Genomic DNA, 17,210 nt, shown 5'->3' with positions numbered 1-17,210 from the left:
TACTAGCTAAAGTGTAAATATAGGAAAAAATAAAGATTCCAAGAGGCAAAGGGAAAGCTCTTCAGCTCACCAAGGCTGAGGTCCCTGCAGCCACAAAGGCTAAATTCATTCTCGAGGTGTCTCTGAGTCTTCATTTCACGGACCCCCATGAACCCACACACCCGCGCCACGTTACACACAACGTTGGTGCCCAATGCCTGGCATGAAAACAGAGAATCCAGCCACATTGAGAACTGGAAGGAACACTCTCAGATAAGAGGAGGACTCCAGGATGGGCAGGGTCATGGAGAATTTAAACTCCCATCTCAGGAGCAACAAAATGCACAGTTGCTAAATGCTTCTGCACATTTTTTAAAGAAAGCAATACAAGAGATCCTGCAGCAAAGAATAAAAAAGAGAAAAAGGAAACTTCCCAGTAGAAAAAGTGGAAAGTAAGAAAATCTTCCCTATAGAGAAGAGGGAAGGAAAGGAAATTTATCGAAGGAAAAAGGAGAAGTGATTTGTCAAGAAAAAGGATTTTCCTGGAAAAATATTGAATCAAGGCCTAAAAATTAAAAGGCTCCATAAGAGGAAAATAAAGGAAAGAAAAAAAAATCTCTTCCCAGTTGATATAGAGAAAGGAAAAAGGCTCTTTCCAATATAAAAAATTGAGACTAGTTAAAAATCAGAGCTCCCTCCCTATGGCTGCAGGCTGCCTGTCAGCTCTTTCAGAGGTGGGTCAGCACAGAGCTGCTGTATCTGAATAACAACAGGTGGGCCTCTGAAGCATGATAATAAAAACTCAGAGACAGGTATTAGGATTCACCCTGAAGACTAGAAAAGCAAAGCAGCTAGCCACTGGCTCTTACCTCTACCTCAGTCCGAAGTAGCGATTCTGCCTCCACGAAACCTCAGAATGAGAGTGTGTCTGAGAGCTGTTTCCTCCCGTTTTATAATCCTCTCTAGGGCTGGGATTAAAGGCATGCACCACTGGGATTAAAGGCACGCACTGCCTGGTTTCTATGGCAACTAGTGTGGCTACTGGGATTAAAGGCGTGTGCTACCACTGTCTAGTCTGTGAGGCTGACCAGTGGGGCTGTTTTACTCTCAGATCTTCAGGCAAGCTTTATTTATTAAAATACAAATGAAATGCCGCTCCAGGCCTCACTGCTGCAGCCTGAGCGAGCTCAGCAAGAATTTTGCTGTTTGCTTAACTTTAGTTAAAAATTTTGTTATTGTTTTTCCCTCAGAATGGGAAGAACTCAATATTAAAGGTCTCATCATGAGAAATGTTTTTATTTTTCCCTAATAGTGGGAATAATTCACTATCAATAGTCTGTTCTTGGGAGAAGGAAGATTTCAAACAAGCCCAGCTTCTGTTAAGAACAATTGCGGTCAGAGCATAAACTATTAAGTCAATGCTATTTTAGTTCCCAAAGATATTAATCATTTATTGTATAGAAGATGTTCTCTTGATTGTCTAATTAATGTTTAGATAAATGTTTAATTTTCACGGTAAATGAACTAAAAGAACAGGATTCATGATTTTAAACTATATTATTGGGTATGATCTTGTCTGTTTATCATTACTGAAAATATGACCCTGTTCTTTAAGTTGCTTTCTAAAAATTCTTGGTTTAATTCTATAAAAATGCAACGCTTGAAACAAGTTGGGTTATTAGATAATATGGCTACTAAGTTAAAAGCTCACAGAAGTAATCTTTTACTGACAAAGAGGTTACAAAATTGTTTCTCCATTAAATAAAATATAGGTAAATTGTTTGAGCCACACTGTTAATAAGTGACAAGTTGCACTAACATGTTACTTGGGATCTTTAAGAAGGGTCCTCTTTTTAAGATTTTATCAAAATGTTCCATAAGTATCGCCTAAAGTTACCACTAAAATCCGTAAGATTGTTTTTATACCTTTATAGATGTCTTATGCATGAAAGACTTTGCAGATAGAAGCTGGTGGTAGAGTTGCTCAATTATTGTTGTCCCCATATCCTAAAGGTAAAGCAGCCTATTATACAATAAAATGTTTTAAAAATACTTTTTTAAAAAGGTGTTTTGGCAAACTGTTATTAATGATGTGAGGCCAAAGCTAAAATTGCAAGTAAATGACATTGAGATTCAGGCCCACTGGAAGCTAAAGCTGAGGAATCTGTAACTTTTCAGAATTCTTAAAGTCCCAATTGGCCTTTGCAAGAGCTCTCCACTTGGCTTTTAGATGCTGAAAACTTATCTCAGGTGGAGCAAACTGTGAAGTGGATTAAACTATAGACCTGAAGGACAGAAAAGGAGATAAAACCTGTGTGGTAAGACAATGGCCCTTAACTAAAGAAAATTACAGGCGCTTGAGGAACTGATAGAGAACAGTTAGATGCTAAGCACATCAAAGAAACTACCAGTCCTTAGAATTTTCCTGTATTTGTAATCAAAGAACCTGAAAAATATTCACTTATCTAAAAGCTATTAAGAAGATAATTTAACCTATGGGATCTTTACAGCCTAAAATTCATTTACATAAACAGGATAGAGAAAATTTTGCCTTTATAGTACCTACTTATAATAAAGCCTAGTCTGTAAAGAGATATCAATAAAAGTACTTCCTTAAAAAACTTTTAAATAGCCCAGCTTTGTGTCAGTATTTTGTAAATTACCCACAGGAAGTGGTATGTAAACAATTCCCTCAGTCTATTGTCTACCATTATATAGACCATATTTTATTGTTGACTGCTTCTGATACTGATACCTTGGAAAGAATGTTTAGTGCAGTACAGAAAAATTTACCCTGTTGGGAATTATAGGTCTCTCCTGAAAAAATACTAAGAGGAGATTCTCTTAATTATTTAGGATTTAAAGTAAGTAAACAGAAATTAAGCTACAAAAGACACAAACTAGAAAAAAAAAATCTAATCGCAACATAAAGAAGACGCTTGTTAAGCAGAAGGGGATATCAGGAACCCCGAAGATAATGCTTTACTAACTTTTACTTTAGAAATCTTTAAATCCCAATGAAACGGGGACAGCAGCTGCTAAAAGACATTGGATTATGGGGGGGAGGGGTGCAGAATTAGGTCAGGCCGTGTAAAACCAGGGAAAGTGTTAAGTTAGGGCCAAGGTTATGCTTTCCCGTCCCTTTAAGGGACAAGCCACGCCCACTCCCATTACCTCTGACCTGCCCGCCGCCATCTTGCCCCTTCCTTTTTTGCTTCCTTGGTGTGCGTGCTTGTTTTCTCTGTCTCTCTCTCCTTTTATCTCTTTTCTTTTATCTCTCTCTCTCTCTCTCTCTCTCTCTCTCTCTCTCTCTCTCTCTCTCTCATCTATCTATCTCTATCTCTCCCTCTCTCCCTCAATAAATGCTTTTATGGCTACTTTCTGTGTCCATGGGTCTGCTCACAACCACCGCACCTTGGGAATTCTGCCGCATGGCTTCCCGCTGATGGGAACTTTGCCACCACTTGGGTGCCGGACTTTGGAGCCGGCGCCCAGTACCGCTGGGGACCCGCCGGAGCTTGCTGCTGCTCCGTGAGCCCGCCGGGCAGGGGGAACCCCCATATTTTAAGAATAACAGCCACAGAAGATAAAAGATTACAGATCCCATACAAACTGATAAAAATCCAACATGAGCAAGAGGAATCTCTCCTGCTTCAGCTGCTGAGATGCCTCTGGGAAATAAAAGGCCTTTGGAGCAGACAGCGAATCCTAACACCTGGGGACAGCTTAGGGTTTGTGTGACAAAGGCGAGGGGAATGACTCGGGAACCTGAATGCTGCAGATCTGTTCCTTGATATACTTATTTGTGCTAATTATGCAGGTAACAGACAAACTATACATAATGGGTGTTTATCTCCAATCCTTCCATTAACATAGCAGTCAGTTGAGGAGACAGGGACATTCCTGTAGTGTTCACTGAATCTTCAGGGCTACCTGGTCCATCTGACAAGAGAGGTCCTTCTCAGCCAATGGAGGAGGGTAGAATGATTGACACACTGCAGGAGTACAGGGTATGCCCATTTGCATTGGGAAATGGAGCTCAATGCCTAAAAATAACTTCTCAAGTATGGCTAGCCATAGTCAATACTGCCCGAGATTACCATAACGAGTTTTCTGTGCTCCAAGTGTCTGCTTTCAAAGGGCAGGAGATTAGATTAATGGTACCAGTTCCAGAAGTCTACTGTTCTGTGAGATGTGGGTTATCAGCAAGGGATCTGATTGGGTGCGCTGACAACATTTTAAGAGTGAGAAGCCTCCAGTGTTAATTCATATCTCCCAAGGAGACATCACAGACTGGTTTTCTGGTCTTCCCCATCTCCTCTCTAGGGGCCTGGAAAGTCATCAGGTAGCATTGGTATCCATTGAACCTGGGCTTTTTCTATTTCAGTTTGGTTTGGTCAGATTTGGATTATTGCATCAGCGGAGAGGCTTATGGGGTTCAGAAACTTTTCAACCTCTGACTGATGCCACTGGTATTAATCACTCTTATCAAGGATTACTGTTTCAAAATGTTGGATCCCTTGATGAATACTTGTGCTTGTATCCTCACCCCATCCACTCTGTGTGTGTGTGGGGGGGGGTTGATAACTTATGAATAATACCACACATGGATAGAGTGGGTCTTTAGTGGGTCTTTTAATGTTAATTAACCTAGTCTAGATAATCCCTTGCAGATATGGTCAAAGATTTGTTTCCATGGTGACCTAAATCCCACAAAGTTGAAATCTAGATTAATCATTGTATTTTAACCACAGGGCTTCACCCTACAATCTGTCACTACAGTCCCAACTTACTATGGGGCTGTGCATGCTTTGGAGGGATGAGTTGGTGGGCCCATGTCATCATTATTGGTGTGTGTGGGGGGTGTGCATGCTCATTCTTCATTTTCGGAATCTAATGTCATACAAACTGGGCTCTTGAGGGAAGTCATGTGTCTTTGAACTGTAGCAGGGTTGGGGGAAGCTGTGATGTCCATTTCCTCCCTGTGCTATCTGTACTTCCTGTGCTCAACCAAGCTCTCAGTGCTTGTTCAGTTCTGGGAAGGAGCATGGAAGGATCTCTCTTCTGGGAAGATAAAGTATGTTTGGAGGAAGGAGTGGCCATCTTGTATGTAGCTCTGGGATGGCTGCAGTGGTTGGTAGGAAGGCAGTACAAATCTTTGGGGGAGAGAAGATGGACAGAGGCAGTCTTCAAAACTGGGGAAAGTACTTGAAGGAGGGGACAGGTTACAGTGCCTGATAGGACTATGCTCACTGTGCCTTGGGCAAACCCCATGGTGCAGGATTTGCAAGCCTGAGCCACAGCACCCAGATGTGCCAGGTGACTAAAAGCTCTATTTGATGTGTGGGGGATGGGGATCTGGGAGAGGGTCAATACCTCATCAAGGCCACTCGAGTCCATAGGAGTGGTCATCTCATCAACTCCTCCTGAATACCTCCTGTGGAAAAAGAAAAGGACCAAAAGTGGAGAGAAGGAACTGGCTAAAGTAGTTTGTCTTCAAACAGAAAAGACCATCACAAAGCAGTGGGTGGCCCTGTGGCACCCTTTGTGTTACGTAGATTGTCCTATTTCAAGGTTCACTGACTCCTGGCTAGATCAGTAGGTAGTGTGTGGAACTCTACCCTTGTTGGGATGATCCAAAATTTAGGGTTACCTAGTTATTTCCCAGTTGCTAATTAAGTAAAGGTCTGTATTCTAAAATCCTCTTACCTCCATCTTTTGCCCAGAGCTCATCTGTCAGAATATGTTGGAATATCTCTTGAGGTCCAGAAACCCTGATCTGCGGCCACAGCCACGGCTGCTCATTTGATAGAAAAGTGAGCTGGAAGGATTAATTTTCCTGTTTCTAGGAGGGTTCCAGCAACTCCAAAGGTCCTGCACAGTTCTGCTGAATCACCCTGAGGCAGCAACTTCTCTCCTTGCACAATCGAGTTCAGGTGACTCACTATCTGGAACAGCAAAAGACTTGAGACTTTCTCAAGAAACGTTAAGAGAAAGTCACCAACCAGTAACATTAGCTCTCCTGTCTGCGGGACTGTCCCTGGCTCCCAGGTACTACGTGAACTCTCTCCATGGTACTACCCCTTAAGGCTGATGAGGCAAATCTCAGGAACCAGGAGTCTCCTTCCTCCTTCATTCCTGTCCTCTGTAGATTATCTGTTTTGGCTCTCTTCTTAGGTACCAGTTCTCAGGACTGTAACTCCAAGATCTGTCACCCTCACTTAGACAAAACACCAATGCACATAAAATAAAAATAAATTTTAAAAGAAGTTACTTTAAAAAGGAAATGGTCTTCACTGCTCTATTCGCTGACAATTTAATTAAGCCTTGCTCCAGTTTTGCTGGTGGCAAAGATTTGGAGACCACCCACTCAATAGACGATTTGTTCCCCAGTTAGATGCGTCATTCAGGCTCTCGGGTTTTAGAATTAGACAACACTTTTGAAGACTTACCAAGTGATTGTCAATTGTATCTCCTTTATTGTCACTTAGAAACACTCTGTTTAAACTTATATACTCAGGAGGGATCCCAATACTAATAATGTTGTTTTTTTTAACACATTTTGTCTACGATAAAAGTTTTTGCTAAAATTTATTTACTTAATATGCTTTAAACATATTTTAAGTTAACACCTAGATGCTGTATACTTAATTCACTTGTGAGAAACATTTGTACTACTCTTATTGGCAAAAATGTTCCTCATTGTTAATAAAATAAAAACCCCTTCTATAAGAAAAGAATTTCTCATTTTTCATATCAAGTAATCATTTCACACATCTTGAGACAATCATTTTGTCTCTGAAATTTAAGAAATAATTGATGGGAAAAGTGTGAAGCCCTCTTTTCCTCAATGAATTATGTTACAAAGATTTTCTTTTATTTTAAAAAAAATGTATTTTAACTTGTCTGTGTGAGTTCAAGTGATCCCCTGGAACTGGAGTTCTGGGTGGTTGTGAGCTGCCCTGTGTGTGCTTGGAATTGAACTCAGGTCGTCTGAAGAGCATCCAGTGCTCTAAGCTGCTGAGCCATCATCTCCAGTCTACACCTCATTGGTGCTTTTCTGCTTTCCTCTCACGGGACTCCAGTGCACAGCTGGTGGTGTTTTCATCACACAGGATGAGGGGCTATTGGATCTAACTGTATCTAGTGTTTCCCTTTCCTTTAGCACAGTGTAGCTTAGTAGGGCTTGGGATGGTCAAGATTATATCCTGGAGACGGGAGGTGGGATGGGAGAGGAAAGAAAAGCGATTTGATACGAGCCCTCAATCTCAGCAGCATAGTATTAGGAAAGTACACATAGGAGTTAAGAACCTGGGGCGCAGCCGGATGTGGTGGCACACACCTCTAATCCCAGAATTTGGGGGGCAGAGGCAGGTGACTCTCTGAGTTCCAGGCCAGCCTCATCTACAGAGGGAGTTCCAGGACATCCAGGGCTATATGGAGAAACCCTGTCTCAACCTTCTTCCCCTGACACAAAGAAAAGAATCTGGGGTAGGGAACCCTTTAATCTATCCATGCCACTGTGGGCCTCCCAAAGATTTTGTGCCTACCATGATAAGAACATCCTTAGTTTGGAGACTCGTTTGGGAAGATTACGTGCTCTCTAGGTGTTTCTACCCATACTGTGCAATTACTGCCAAAGAGTCACTTCTTTGGTTCTCTATACAGCTGGGCACAGTTGCAACTTTGTCATGAGAATTATAGGAAGAAACCGGAGAGTCTGTCCCAAGCAGTGCAGTGGTCAAGTAGCCAGGAAAGGCTGTCCATTGGCTGTTGGCGAACCACCCGGATGTTTCATCCTTGCATGTCACTGCAGTTTATCAGCCTAGGGGTAGGTGCACAGTTATCCTGACTTAGACACTCCAGATGTCAGTGTGTTAAATTACAAGGAGAAATCACTGAAGACAATCACAAACCTGTGGGAAGATCTATGTATATAGTCAAATAGGAAGCTATAAATTTATTTTTGAGTATTATTAGTGATGTAAAAAAAAAAGTAGAAGTCGGGCGGTGGTGGCGCACGCCTTTAATCCCAGCACTCGGGAGGCAGAGGCAGGTGGATCTCTGTGAGTTCAAGACCAGCCTGGTCTACAAGAGCTAGTTCCAGGACAGGCTCCAAAACCACAGAGAAACCCTGTCTCGAAAAACCAAAAAAAAAAAAAAAAGTAGAAATAACTAGCCAGATGGTGGTGGCGCACGCCTTTAATCCCAGCACTCAGGAGGCAGAGGCAGGTGGATCTCTATGTTCGAGGCCAGCCTGGTCTGGTCTACGGAGCAAGTTCCAGTACAGGCTGCAAAGCTACCCAGCGGAAACTCTGTCTGCAAAAACAAAAACAAACAAAAAGTGGAAATAACTAAAGCTTCTAGGGGCTGGAGAGATGGCTCAGTGGTTAAGAGCATTGCCTGCTCTTCCCAAGGTTCTGAGTTCAATTCCCAGCAACCACATGGTGGCTCACAACCATCTGTAATGAGGTCTGGTGCCCTCTTCTGGCCTTCAGACATACAGACAGAATATTGTATACATAATAAATAAATAAATAAAATAAATAAATGTTTAAAAAAAACAAAAAAACTAAAGCTTCTAACACAGAATATATATTTAAATTAAATGATATGCAGTGATTTGATAGTGTTTTTTGAAGGAATCTTAGTGACACTCAAGAAACAACCTGATGCTAAATAAACATGTACATTGAAAAATACTGGATAAAAATGAAGTCAGTAGTTTTCATTTAGTGAAAAACTATGAGTGTCTTATTTTTCCCAGGTTCTTAATATGTCTGCTTTTGTATTTTTAATAGATGAAGACTAAGTTTAGGGTATTTACATGTATTTTTTTAAAATTTCAGGAGCACTGAGGCTGGCCCTCCAGTCTTCTGGCATGCTAGGTGCTTCATCCCTGAGCTCCATCCCCAGCATAAACTTATTATATTTATTTATTATAAAAGCATCGTCCACAGTTGCTGATGCCCTTTTGGGAGGCATCCTTTTCTCTTGTGGAATATCCACACACACTGTTTTCCACTTCTCCAACTTTTCACCATTCCTGACATGCCAGGAGGCTCCCTGACTCTGGGGCTCTCTTATGCTGTCCTCTATCCTGGCATGCTCTTTGCCCTCTTCTATGCTTCCTCTCTCAAACTCGCTTCTAATGCCAGTTTCAGATTCTTGTAAAGCCCTGAAGCAGCTTCATGGGACAGTTAGTTGCACCAAGCTCTGTGCTCTGGCATGGTTTCATACCTGGACACATGCTGGTTCATTACGTGATCCTGATAAACTGGGAAGCCATCGGTGGTCGAGAGGACCAGGCGTTTACCTCTGGGCCATTGCTACTTAGCACTTGGTAGGCTGCTCAACAGGAAAGAGATGAATTTTGAACTTATCTCTTTCACAAACCAAGCACACGGATGAATGGTTTCAGTGGGAAAGTTGACAACGAAGAACAAATGGGTGACTCTTAGGACCTAACCTCAGACCTAACCTGCTGGCATTGGCAGGAAGCTCTTGGAAAGGTTGTGAGATAACACTTGAAAATGAGAGGATTTTCTAAGCAATACTTTAATTTTTAAGGTGGTTTGACACTGACTCGGTCTGGGTACAGAGTGGTCAGGGACACTGGTGAGAGGGCTCAGTGGGTTCACTTGCCAGCAGCCCTCACGACCCAGGTCCCTGTCCCACTACTCACATGGTGGACGAGGAGAACTGACTCCACAGCTCTCCTCTGACTTCGATGTGCGTGAGGCCCACACACGGGGAGACTAGGGCCTGTATTCTTGGAATATCTGGCAGGTTGTGTGGGGACTTGGAGGCGAGACTCCCAGCAGACTTGTCCTATGAAAAATCGTTAATGCACTCGGGTTTCAAGTCAGTGAGCAATGCTTAAAGAAAAGGAACGAGCTGGTCAGGTCCTTCCGGTGAGAGATGATGAACACTTGAAATAAGAAAAATGTTCCTTAACTCAGTCTTTGTTTTTGTCTTCCACTCAGTGTTTTTAAGCACAAAATACTTTTTCTTAAGGGTCTGTACTTTCTTTCAAAATAATAAAGTTGTCTTCACTAGTTGTCCAACGGTTTAGTTTCCTTTCTTTCTTAGATAGTCTCCTGAAAGAAACCCAGCACATTGATAATTTGTGAGTGTGAACTGACATTACAATGTAATTCATTCATTTCTCAATAAGCAGCGTTGGCTGACTACCACGTGCTGGTACCATGCCACGTACTGGAGTTACAAGGATGACAGACAGGATGGATAAAACACAGGCCTTGTTCTTGTGGAGGTCTGTGCCTAGCAGGGGAGTCAGATGTATGCAATCCTCGGTTCTACTCCATAGTGACAGGGCATTGGAGCTGCTCTGGAGAGAATGATGGCACACACAACTGTCAAGGGAAGATGGGTGGGGGAGGGCTCAGGGAACAGTAGAGCCTGCTGCCTGCTCCTTCATTAAAAAAACAAAATACTGTTTTTCACTCAGCAAAAATTATACTTGTTTTCTTAACCTGTGGAAGGTTGCTTGAGCCCCCAAAGGTTGAGAACCATGGCTCTACTGCAGCCATGACAGATAGAGATAGGGGGAGACCAGGATTGTACTGGCAATTGACTTTTAGTCAGATATGGTGGCACGCTCTTGCAATCCCACTACTTGGGTCTTAGAAGCAGCAAGTTCATGGCCAGTTTAATATGCATGTTGAGTTCTAGGCCAGTCAGTACTACATAGCAAGACATTGTCTCAAAAACAAAAAAAACAAAAAAACAAAAAAAAACAAAACAAACAACACCAAAAAACCGAAAACAAATAAAAAAAGCAAGGCCTTTAAAAACTTAACTTATTATAAGAATTACTGCCAGGCAAATTCAGAAAAACGAATTTTTTTATATTCTTCTGTTTTATAGGACTGGTCTTAGATGATATTCTAATGAGAATAAACAAAATACCCAAACCATGAACCATCACTTCTTTCCATGTAGATGACAAAACACAGAGCCTAGATTCTTACATCCATGTGGGTTTAGTTAAGAGAGAAGCAAGTCTCATGTGAAGAAGCTAGGACATTTGGTTTTCCACTTGAGGTTAAGTCACAGGAAGTTTAAGGAATAATTATAGTTCTTTAATAATTTTATATTAACTTTTAAAAACTGATAATTTAGAATTAGTGATGCTAACATTTTACTGACACACACAATTTGCCAATATAGTTGTTTAAAAATAAACCTGACTGATTGTGTGGAGTAATACAGGGTTATCTGCCTATTGACTCCTTAAAGTTGCTATTACGTCATGCTGTTGGAATCTTCCATATTTAAAAAACAATTGAAACAGGGTTTCACCATATAGCTCTGGCTGGCTTGAAACTAGCTATACAGATTATTCTAGCCGTGAACTCACAGAGATCTGCCCACTCCTCCTATGTGCTGCGGATTAAATACAGGTGAATGGTCTACATCCAGAGGTTAAAAAAAAAATTAATCACCTTGATTCTTTATTTCTCAAATCTTCTGCAATAATCACATATTTTTTAATAGAGAAAAGCACAATTGGAGGCATACTAGCACATGCCTGTAATCCCAGAATTTAGTGGGCTAAAGCAGGAAGATTGCAAGTTTGATCCCAGTCTGAGGTACACAGTGCAACCCTATATCAGAGAGAGAGAAGGCTGGAGGAGGGGAGGGAGAGAGAGCCATAGTAATGAAGGAAGCACAGTCAAGTCAGCTGATGGTAGCAGCCTGACCCACCCCTTAGGCTATCCAAACACTTCTAACATCGCTGGTCCCTTCTTATAACAGTGGGTTCTAACTGGCGCTGTGCCAGCTGCATTATTTTTTGGAGTCTTTTGTAGCCTTGAGTGAGTGAATGAATGAATGAATGAATGAATAAATAAATAAATAAATAAATAAGTCGTCAGAGAATCTTCATTACAATGAAGCCAGGGAACTTTCTGACCTTCCCTATGGAATTAGCTTGGTTCTGAGCCAATAGAATAAAGCCTGGTTTATTGAAAACCTAGCGGCCTGCCTTCCTACTTTCATTATAGATATTTTAATGAGATATATTAGCTCAAATTATAGGTCTCTGTCTGGTTTCTGCTCCTACTCTGCTGAAACTGGGCCTCCTTTTCTAGGACTTAACTTCTCACCCATTCATTTGAGATTAGTTCACTGGCACTGCCCTGGGTTTGTTAGGTAGAAGTCATTCGCATCTCCATTTATCAAACATACAGTAATTTCCTACTCAAAATCATGTACTGTGCTAGATCTCAGATGGGGGGGGATCAAGATGGCATTGCTGTAATGGGTTTGTAGTCCACATCAACAAAGAGCTCCAATGGGAATAACAGCAGTGGTGTGCATAAAATACACAGCACAGTGGAAGAGGCATCCCAATCTGCCCAGACCCTCAGTGACGATGAGGAGTGTACCAACCAGATGTGAGGGGCGTGGGCAGGACAGGATGCATTTCTGGCAGGTAGGACGGCATCTACAGAGTCACGAGAGGCCATTTACCATTTGCTATGCTCAAACCTCGCTTTAGTTGTCTAGTAAATCTTAATTTTTATTTTCCCCAATTGTAAACCAAAGAAGGAGACTACACTACACACCAAGATGGCTCCACCTCTCCAGAGTGGGCCCCTAACATTCCTTTTTAACCTGCTTCCTCTCTGCTCCCCTGCGCATCTCTCTTGCACAGCTTACTGACGTGGGGGTGGGGGTAGGGGTAAACCATGACACAAATCAGGGTGCTACCAAGCCAGGGAAGGAAGCAGTTGCCTTGCAATGGGACAGGGCAAAGCTGACTCACGAAGAAGCAGAGACAAGACAGACTGCCAGCTGTCGAGCAGTGTTCCTATCCAGGGTACTTGCCTTTCCCACGGCTCCCCGGTGTTCAACACTTTCTGTGTGTGTGAGTGTGTCATCCTCGGATTCTCCAATAAATTCCTCCTTTCTCCCCTGGCTAGTCTGAGTAGGGTCTCAAGCCTCAGTGGGAGGCAAACTTACCCAGCTTCTCTGTGGCCTCCACACAGACGCTAGGATACATGCCTGCAGTGTAAGTGGCCACCAGAAGATACAGATGGGTCTTCACAACCACCACACCAGTGTTCTCCTGGGTGAGGAAGGACATAGAACGCTCTGGCTTTGTTCTGAGCCACAGACACATTCAAAACAAAACAAAAAACCTTTTTCCTGACTTCTTTGTATTTTTGTACTTGTATTTTAATCTTCCATTATTTTGAGAAATTTAGTAGTATTTTCTGAAAAGTTTCAGGTTTTTGTACTAATATTGCATGTATTGTGAAGAAGAATTCCTGGAAAGTATATTGACTGTGGGGAGGTTGGAACGTTGCAAGTCCAGAGCCTTTAACTATGTATTCTGGGCTATAGCCCAGTAATAACCTTTCCTTGCCTACCTCTGTGTCTGATTTAACATTCTTGTGCCTAACAGGTATATGAACTTTGGAAAGCATGTAAACACCCCACCTGATCCCAGCTTTACTGTCTGTATCCGTGTCTCTGCCCTTTCTTCGTTCCCTCGCTGTCCCCACACTGGGTTTCAGGACCCAAGACAAGCAAGTCATAGCACTGGAGGATGAACGGTATCAGGAGAGGTAGCTCAGCTGACAGAGTCCAGAGGGAATATTTTAACAGCCGGGATATCTGGCTAAGAATACTTTTGGACAGAAGTGCTTTTCTTCTTCTTTAATTCACTTCAGTGCTGGAGACCAAGCCCGGAGCTTTGCACGCTCCAGGCAAGGTCTCTGCTCTTCATGTCCATCCCCAGCCTCTATGAGTATCTTCACACTTCACAGCTTCATACACACACACACACACTTCCTGGCACTAGAGTGCTATTTCAACAACTCAAGGCTACTAGTAATGTTTTGCAGAGAGCATGAGGAGGGATAAAAAAAACCAAAGTAAAATTCTTAAGATTTTTACCCATCTGTCTTCGAATCTTGAATACTTACATTCTTAGCATAAAGAGAATAGTCATCTGCCCGGACACATTTGTAATCCTTTTCCTTGAAGTACAAGCCTTCCCTTCGGGTTATCAGTGGGTTTTTGGCAAATCCATTCACAAGTGTTCGAACATCACTTGGCATTACCTGCAGAGGTTAAACAGGACAGGTAAGAAGCATGGCCACTGGCCAGGTAAATTTGGTTGACTACCTTTTAAAATGACCTGAAGGCTGGGAATGGTTTTCACTTTTTAAAAATGACTGGACAAAAGAAAGGCACTCGTGAGCTGTCACCATTACATGAACCTCAAGTTCCACTGTTCATAAATTTGCATTAGAGGATAGCCATTAAAGGACTTTGACTCAACATGTCAGGATGAGATAGGCACATGTACATGTTCACTGGAGTAGTAGTCACGATAGCCAAGACACAGAACTTATCTAGATGCTGCCCAATATAAGAGTAAACAAAAAAAAGTGGTATACGTACACAATGTAATTTTATGCAGCCATAAAGAAATTGACATTGCTGGACATGGTGACACACGCCTTTAATCCTAGCACTTGGGAGGCAGAGGCAAGCAGATCTCTGTAGTTTGAGGCCAGCCTGGCCTACACAATGAATGAGACTCTATTTCAGAGGGAGAAAAAAAGAAAAATGAAATAATGACATTTGCAGGAAAATAGTTGCAGTTGGAGTCATTGTGTTAAGGGTTAATAAACCACACCCAGAGAGACAATTAGCACATTTTCTTTTACATATAGAATGTGGATTTAATGGCTGGGCGATGGTGGCGCACGCCTTTAATCCCAGCACTTGGGAGGCAGAGACAGGCGGATCTCTGTGAGTTCAAGACCAGCCTGGTCTGTAGGCATTGCATACACACGGTACATAAACATACACATAAAAATAAAAACAAATCTTTACAATTATGTGTATGAATATATTTGCTGATGTGTGCGTCTGTAGGTGAAAAAAATTGTGGGGCTCATAAGAGGGAAGTTAGATCTCTTAAAGAAGGTGGGAAATAGGACACGAGAAGAAAACAGAAGGAATCAAGCTGAAGCGGAAGAAGGTACAGAGAAGGGCACTGCGGGCAGGAATGAACGGAAACAAGGTATAATGACCATGTGGGATCAGGCTGGGCCTTGCCCTGTTACTCCATGCTTTGTAAAACAGCAGTTTTTCAGTGTTTCTTGTTCGAAGAGACTCCATTTGAAGATGGAGGACGACTCCACACCTGGATGGACACAGGAATAGCACTTCCGTCCAGTACCACCTACACAACACAGACTGAAAAGCGACTTATTCCCAGGGGAGAAAGATTGCGCCAACTGAGAAAGTGGAGGCATATGGGCATATTAAAACCATATCAGAAAGACCAAGCCCAAAAAATATCATATACAACAGACCAAGGCAAGGGTGTAACTCCCTTCCCCGGACTCCACAGAGAAGTAAACAGTTTGCACGGAGGTGGCATTGGTGCCGACTGACCTGGACCTGCCCCATCTGTCCATCTGTCTGCCGATCTGTCTGGACCCAGCCCTGCCCTTCTGCCCTGGAGCTGTCTCAGCTCTGCAGCTTTACTCTCAAACTTGGGATCTGAAGGAGCCTAACCACTCACCAAAGTTTCTCCAGATTCTTTCTCGGGGCTCTGGTTCTGTTAATTTATCGGTATCTATTGTCAAATATCTATGATATTTCTACTAACTTCCCTTCTTTTCAGGACTTATGAGAACCCTTGAACTCTGCAGTGATCTTTATTGCCATTTGGAACCATACATACATATATATGGTTGCATGTATACGTACACACACATATTATTGTGTGATCCAAGAGTTGATATTAATAATTCAGATGGGAATTAAACAGCCTGTGTTCATCTCGGTCATGGTTGCCAAGGAAAGCAGGCATATCAAGTGGATGCCATGGAAACGACTGTTCCTTTATCATTACTCAATAAATTCTGATATTGTTGAAACATGTTCATATTCTTTACATTGTCCACTCACAGCACATATCTGAAGATGACATGTTAAAAAAAACAATACTTTGGATGCTAACCTAGAAAGCTATTTTTTTATAAAGTTTTTTCCTCTTACATTAAATCCTGGTGATGTCATACACAGGCTCCTTTCTTGGAGTTTGATGAGGGCGGCACTGTCCACATGCTTTGTCCCCAGCAAGGTGTCTAACAGTAAGTTTTGTAAATGACTCATGCTTCCTCAGCTCTGAACCAGGAACTGCAGTTGAAGCCTCCAAGTATGAGCATGTAAGTGCCTCAGATGCTTCAATTTTAGTATCAGTGGGTGACCTTTAAAACGTTGGAAGAGTGACATTGGTGGTCTGCCATCCAGTGTTCACCAATACTCAGAATTAAACAACAAAACACCATGGAAAACCAGAGTTCATAGAATGGCTTATTAAGCGGAATTAGAAGAAAAAAATCAGAGCCTCAACATTTTTAGCTATGAAATAATTTACATGAGAATTACCTGGGGTTTAAAGACACAAATCCATGCCTATCATCACAGGTACCCTAGCGGCAGGGAGGCTACAAGTTCAAGGCCAGAGAGACCCTGTCTCTCCATGGTAGAGAGGGAAATGTAAAGTCCTCGGTTCAATGCTCAGACCCGCAGAAATGAACAAGTAAATAAATAAAAATCAAATAAAGTAAAAACAAAAAGAAGCAACCAGCTACCCAAAGAACGTCATAGCCAGTGAATAAGGAGAACAACCGAGTTAAATAAGATCCTCCTTTCATTCCTCCTTGACCAGCATCAACGCTGGAGACAGACACTGGGTCAACAGACCCCGAGCTCTACCACCACCTTGGATGTCCTTTAGGGCTACATTTCCTGCCCGTGGACTGCCACCAGAGTCAACCGCCACAAACGCTCGTTCACCAGGGACCTAGCATGGCTATCGCCCCTCTCCTGCCGCTCCTTTCGGAGAGGCGACTGAGGGCGAGCGAGCAGCCTAACCGAATCCGAAGTCCTGGGGAATGGGAGCTAAACACCGGGTACCAGCGCTACTGGGAAGTCAAAGCTCCGCCAGGGCCGGGCATGAGCGGAGCCTAGGGGCATGGGCGGAACCTAAGGGCACAGACGAAAGCGGATTGGCTGTGGCAGCTGCCTGTTAGTGCGAGGCCGGCCTCCGCTCAGGTTTGCGGGCCGCGGTCCCCGGTGCTACCCGACGAGGTGGGCGCGGGCGCTCTTGTCGCCTCTCGTGGCCGTGGGGCGCGTGGGGCCGCGTCCAGGAGACCGAGGCCCTAACTTTC

At 42.8% G+C, this 17,210-nt stretch overlaps 1 protein-coding gene across 1 annotated transcript; it reads right to left on the bottom strand.

The window, feature by feature from the left end:
* Positions 1–10,015: 10,015 nt before the first annotated feature.
* On the bottom strand, positions 10,016–16,451 carry LOC121439556 (profilin-4). The gene is made up of 5 exons (XM_041640070.1): positions 16,426–16,451; positions 16,033–16,244; positions 13,938–14,075; positions 12,970–13,075; positions 10,016–10,079 (listed from the first exon to the last, which is right to left on the bottom strand). Exons 2-5 carry the CDS (start codon positions 16,147–16,149, stop codon positions 10,051–10,053), a joined length of 390 nt encoding a protein of 129 aa, XP_041496004.1. The 5' UTR covers positions 16,150–16,244; positions 16,426–16,451; the 3' UTR covers positions 10,016–10,050.
* Positions 16,452–17,210: the final 759 nt, after the last annotated feature.

Source organism: Microtus oregoni, unplaced genomic scaffold (genome assembly GCF_018167655.1).
Source record: "Microtus oregoni isolate MIOR12 unplaced genomic scaffold, Mior012 000062F_ref0000492, whole genome shotgun sequence".
Taxonomy (NCBI): Eukaryota; Metazoa; Chordata; class Mammalia; order Rodentia; family Cricetidae; genus Microtus; species Microtus oregoni.
The sequence above is the reverse complement of the archived record's forward strand: the minus strand, read 5'-3'. Positions and strand labels throughout refer to the sequence as shown.

Bases quoted from the DNA above. Each gene is read 5' to 3' on its own strand.
- LOC121439556 (XM_041640070.1), bottom strand. From the start codon at position 16,149: ATGAGTCATTTACAAAACTTACTGTTAGACACCTTGCTGGGGACAAAG. The intron at 13,076-13,937 runs GTAAGTATTCAA...TTCCTCACCCAG, and splicing joins ATTCTCTTTATGCTAAGAAT to GAGAACACTGGTGTGGTGGT. The intron at 10,080-12,969 runs GTAAGTTTGCCT...GGTTTCTTTCAG, and splicing joins GGAGGCCACAGAGAAGCTGG to GAGACTATCTAAGAAAGAAA.